At 33.3% G+C, this 4,104-nt stretch overlaps 1 protein-coding gene across 1 annotated transcript; it reads right to left on the bottom strand.

Moving 5' to 3' along the window:
• Positions 1–2,678: 2,678 nt before the first annotated feature.
• LOC111051674 lies at positions 2,679–3,566 on the bottom strand. The gene has a single exon (XM_039441888.1). The coding sequence runs from the start codon at positions 3,564–3,566 to the stop codon at positions 2,679–2,681; it is 888 nt and encodes a 295-aa protein (XP_039297822.1).
• Between the last annotated feature and the right edge of the window lie 538 nt (positions 3,567–4,104).

Raw genomic sequence — 4,104 nt, 5'->3', positions numbered from 1 at the left:
ATATGAACATTGTATGTACTCCCATAGCATATTATTCCATAATTTATTCTAGAACCAATAATTGCATGGTATAATTGTAACAATACTTCTTTTGGACATAACTGTCTGAGGTAATAGAACTTCCTTATGTATACAAATAACTCATTTTTTATCTTCTGTACATGATCTGACCAAGTGAGCCTACTATCCAATATGAGGCCCAGATATTTAACTGTACGTGCTTGTTTTATAGTTTCACAGTTACACAATAACTTATTCACCTGTTGCGCACAATCTAATTTATGGAAGTAAATACTAGTTAACTCCTGATCCGTGTTTTGAAGATTAAATTGTATTATATTAGATTTGTCTGTGTTGATAGTTAATTTATTTTCGCAAAACCACCACCTAAGGTGCTTAAGATCCATTTCTAATTTATTTTTAAGTTCTTGATTTGTTTTGGCCGAATAAAATATAACTGTATCGTCTGCAAAAGATGTAATCTTTCCCTGTAAGTCACCATCCGTCAAATCGTTAATAAAGACCAGGAATAAAGTACTTGATAACACTGATCCTTGAGGAATACCTATGGTTATGTCCCCGGGTTCACTCAACGTATCGTTAATTCTGACCCTTTGACTCCTATTAGATAGGTAGCATCTTAACCAATCATTGGCAATTCCTCTTACTCCTGATAAATCAAGTTTTTTTAGAAGCATGTTTTTATCAATTGCATCATATGCTTTAGATATATCAAGAAACAGAGCTGCACACTTATTATTGACACTAAAACTGTCATTTATTTTTGAAATGAGATTTTTAATTGCCGCTTCTGTACTTCTTCCTTCACGGAAACCATATTGGTTATCACTAAAAAAGTTATTATTTTTATAAAAGTTTTCAAGTCTAATCTTGAATATTTTTTCTAAAATCTTGGAAAAAACCGGTAAAAGGGAAATTGGGCGGAACTGATCTATGTTTTTACAATTTGGCTTTTTAGGAATAGGTATAACTACGCTGTGTTTGAACATGCTTGGGAATTTTCCTTTGGCAATACTTAGGTTAATTAGATCGGTTAATTTGTTCAAATAATTCATGTAAGTTTTTTTAATCATGCTTGTGCTTATCCCATCTACACCTGGCGAAGATTTATTTTTCAATTTTCTTATTGTACTTGCTACTTCCTCCGGATTTGTAGGGTGGAGAAAAATTGAATTTGTTGGAGAATTGTATGGAAACCTTATTTTTGATATTCTAGCAGACTCTTCCCTAGTTTGCAATGTGGTTTGTTCTAATTCATCATTCATTTTATTCACAACATTTAGAAAATAAGAATTAAACGAATTAGAAATTTTATTACTATCATGTATGCTATTTCCCTGCTCATCAACAATCAGTTTTAGTGGTTCTTTATTTTTTTTCAATCCTATTAACGCGTCAATTGTTTCCACGTCTTTCTAATGTTTCCCTGGCTTTCTCTAAACAGTTTTGAATAATAATATTGTTTTCTTTCTCTCAGTTCATTACGTAAGTTATTTTTGAATGTATTGTATATTTGTTTTAAGTCGTCATTATTAGGTTGTTTGATAACATTCTTGTATAACTCATTTCTTAAGTTTATTTGCTTGATCAGATAGCTATTTATCCATGGCGACCTATATTTCTGTGTCAAGTTATTTTCTAAAAGAAGATTTTCTTGTGAATCTTTGATAGCGCTTTTTAAAATGTCAATGAAATTTTCCCATCCCTCATCAACTGATACTGCTGGTATTTCTCTATCCCAATCAATCAATGATAAAATATTATTCAACTTCCGGTAATTGATTAGGCATATTTTTTTATAATTTGTATCTGCTTCTTCGTTGGATCTCTTCAATCCTTCAACTTTAAGTATGATTGTACTGTGATCAGTTATATCTAAATGTAGTATTTCTGGAATTAGATTAATTTTATTCAGTTTTGTTCTATTTTTGCCGGATTTTAAGTAAAGATGATCTATTAAAGAGTTGGAAAATCGGGACCTATGAGTGTAATCAGTATTGAGTGATTCAAATCCAAAACTATTCATTAAATATTTGTAATCGTCAATAATTCTGGTGTTCTGAAAAAGATCTATATTTATATCTCCCGTGAAAAAGAAAGGGACCTCATTGTTTTCGTTAATATTAAATATTTCTTCTAAGTACAAGGTTAATTCGTTAAGAAATATTTTGGGTGAGTTTGATTGCAACCTGTAAGCAGCCAACAACTGAAATTCAAAATTATTATATGAACAAGATATATGTACACAGTCCGCTGAAATAAAAACTATTGTCTTTGTTTTGAACGTTATCTCACTGCTTATATAAACCAAAGTTCCTCCTGCTCTGTAGTTATGATTGAAATTACCATGTACGGAATAGCCCTCTATATGATATAAGTCTATTTCATTCTCTAGTATCCATATTTCTGTCAAGACTATTATTAGCGGGTTGTTTTCTAATTTCCTCATTTGAACTAAGAATACATCGAAATTACTTCGCAGACTGCGTATATTTTGATGAATAATTAGTGTTTCTCTGCTACTTATCTCTGATGACATTTTTATTTACGGTACTGACACTGTTATTTTCTTGGTTACCTGGCTGCTTAGATGCACTTATCACGCTCAACTTTTTCACTTGTTCACTGTTCTTGAGTTCAATAACTGGTGTTCCGTCTTATTTCCTAGCTAGAATCTTCCCTTCCTTGATCCATAGGTATTTGACGCTCAACTTTTTCACTTGTTCACTGTTCTTGAGTTCAATAACTGGTGTTCCGTCTTCTTTCCTAGCTAGAATCTTCCCTTCCTTGATCCAAAGGTATTTGATGTCGCCTCTTTTGAAGATCTCTCTCGCCATGGTGAAAATCCTTCTTCGCGTAGGTGCTAGACTTTCATTCACATAGACTGGATGGTCCGTTGTTTCTCCCATCTGCTTTGTAGAAAACTGCCTCGTAACTTTCCTTTTAATCAATATTACTTGTTTGTCTGTTCTACGAACGAACTTGACAACGATTGGTAGAGGTAGGTTTTCATTTCGTTGTTTAAGTCTGTGACAAATGTCGATTGCATCTGCTTTTATTTTGTGTCCTAATGCTTCGCTCATTCTACAAATGATTTCTGTTACATCTTCATCCTGTTTTTTGGGTATACCATTTATTTCCAGCATGTTCGATCTTGAGTATTGTTCCATATCCTCGACGCGTTCCTTCAGTTCTGCATTTTCTTTCCTGAGGCTAGCTACTTCTGTTGAAAGCTTATCGATGTTGATGAGGCATGTGCTAATTTGCTTGTTTTGTTCATCAAACTTCTTATTTATGTCATTAATCGCCTGATGACATGATTCAATTGATTTCCCAAGCTCCAACTCCATTTTCTTAATATTCTCCTTCATCGACGTCTGATTTCCTGCAATTACCTCAAGAACTCCTGCGAGTTCTTGGAGAGTCACGTCCTTGTTTCCTGTTGTCGATTCACTCACCATACTTTTGCGACGTGTAGAGGAACAGCTGCTACATCTCCAAATTTGTTTGTTTCTCTTTATGTAGTCCGCATCGTCCTTGGTCATTTTCACACATCCTATATGAAAATTTGCTTCACAGTCGACACATGAAATCAGCTCACCTGAATTCCGAACGGATTTAGAGCAAATAAAACAAGACATTTTTAAATCTTCAAATAAAATATTCACTACAGCACGGTTCACTAGCACGAAATATTTTGTTACGGAACGTTTAAACTTTGCACAGCTGACTCAGCAACCACTCCGATACGACCGCTCTCGTCGAGGTCTCAATCATTACTATTGTACTTACTTCGCTTTTCACTGTGATGAACTCCTGATGATGACTCAACTTCTTCTGCATCGTAATGTGCACAGCTTCACTGTTTGTAATTGAATGATCTCTCCTGGCTGAACAGCTCTCTTATATATATATGCTCCCCACCACATTCCATCAACTAGATTCATTTTCCAAGTCCATAGAATGAGGAATAATAATTTTCAATAGTTTTTAATATTATTTAATACTTTTTTATACATTTGAATACATTTTAATAATTTTTAATGAATTTTAATAAATTTCAATGATTTTTAATTTGTAGAT

The sequence above is a fragment of the Nilaparvata lugens genome, chromosome X (genome assembly GCF_014356525.2).
Source record: "Nilaparvata lugens isolate BPH chromosome X, ASM1435652v1, whole genome shotgun sequence".
Taxonomy (NCBI): domain Eukaryota; kingdom Metazoa; phylum Arthropoda; class Insecta; order Hemiptera; family Delphacidae; genus Nilaparvata; species Nilaparvata lugens.
Note: the sequence above shows the minus strand (reverse complement) of the source record. Positions and strands in the feature narration are given on the sequence as shown.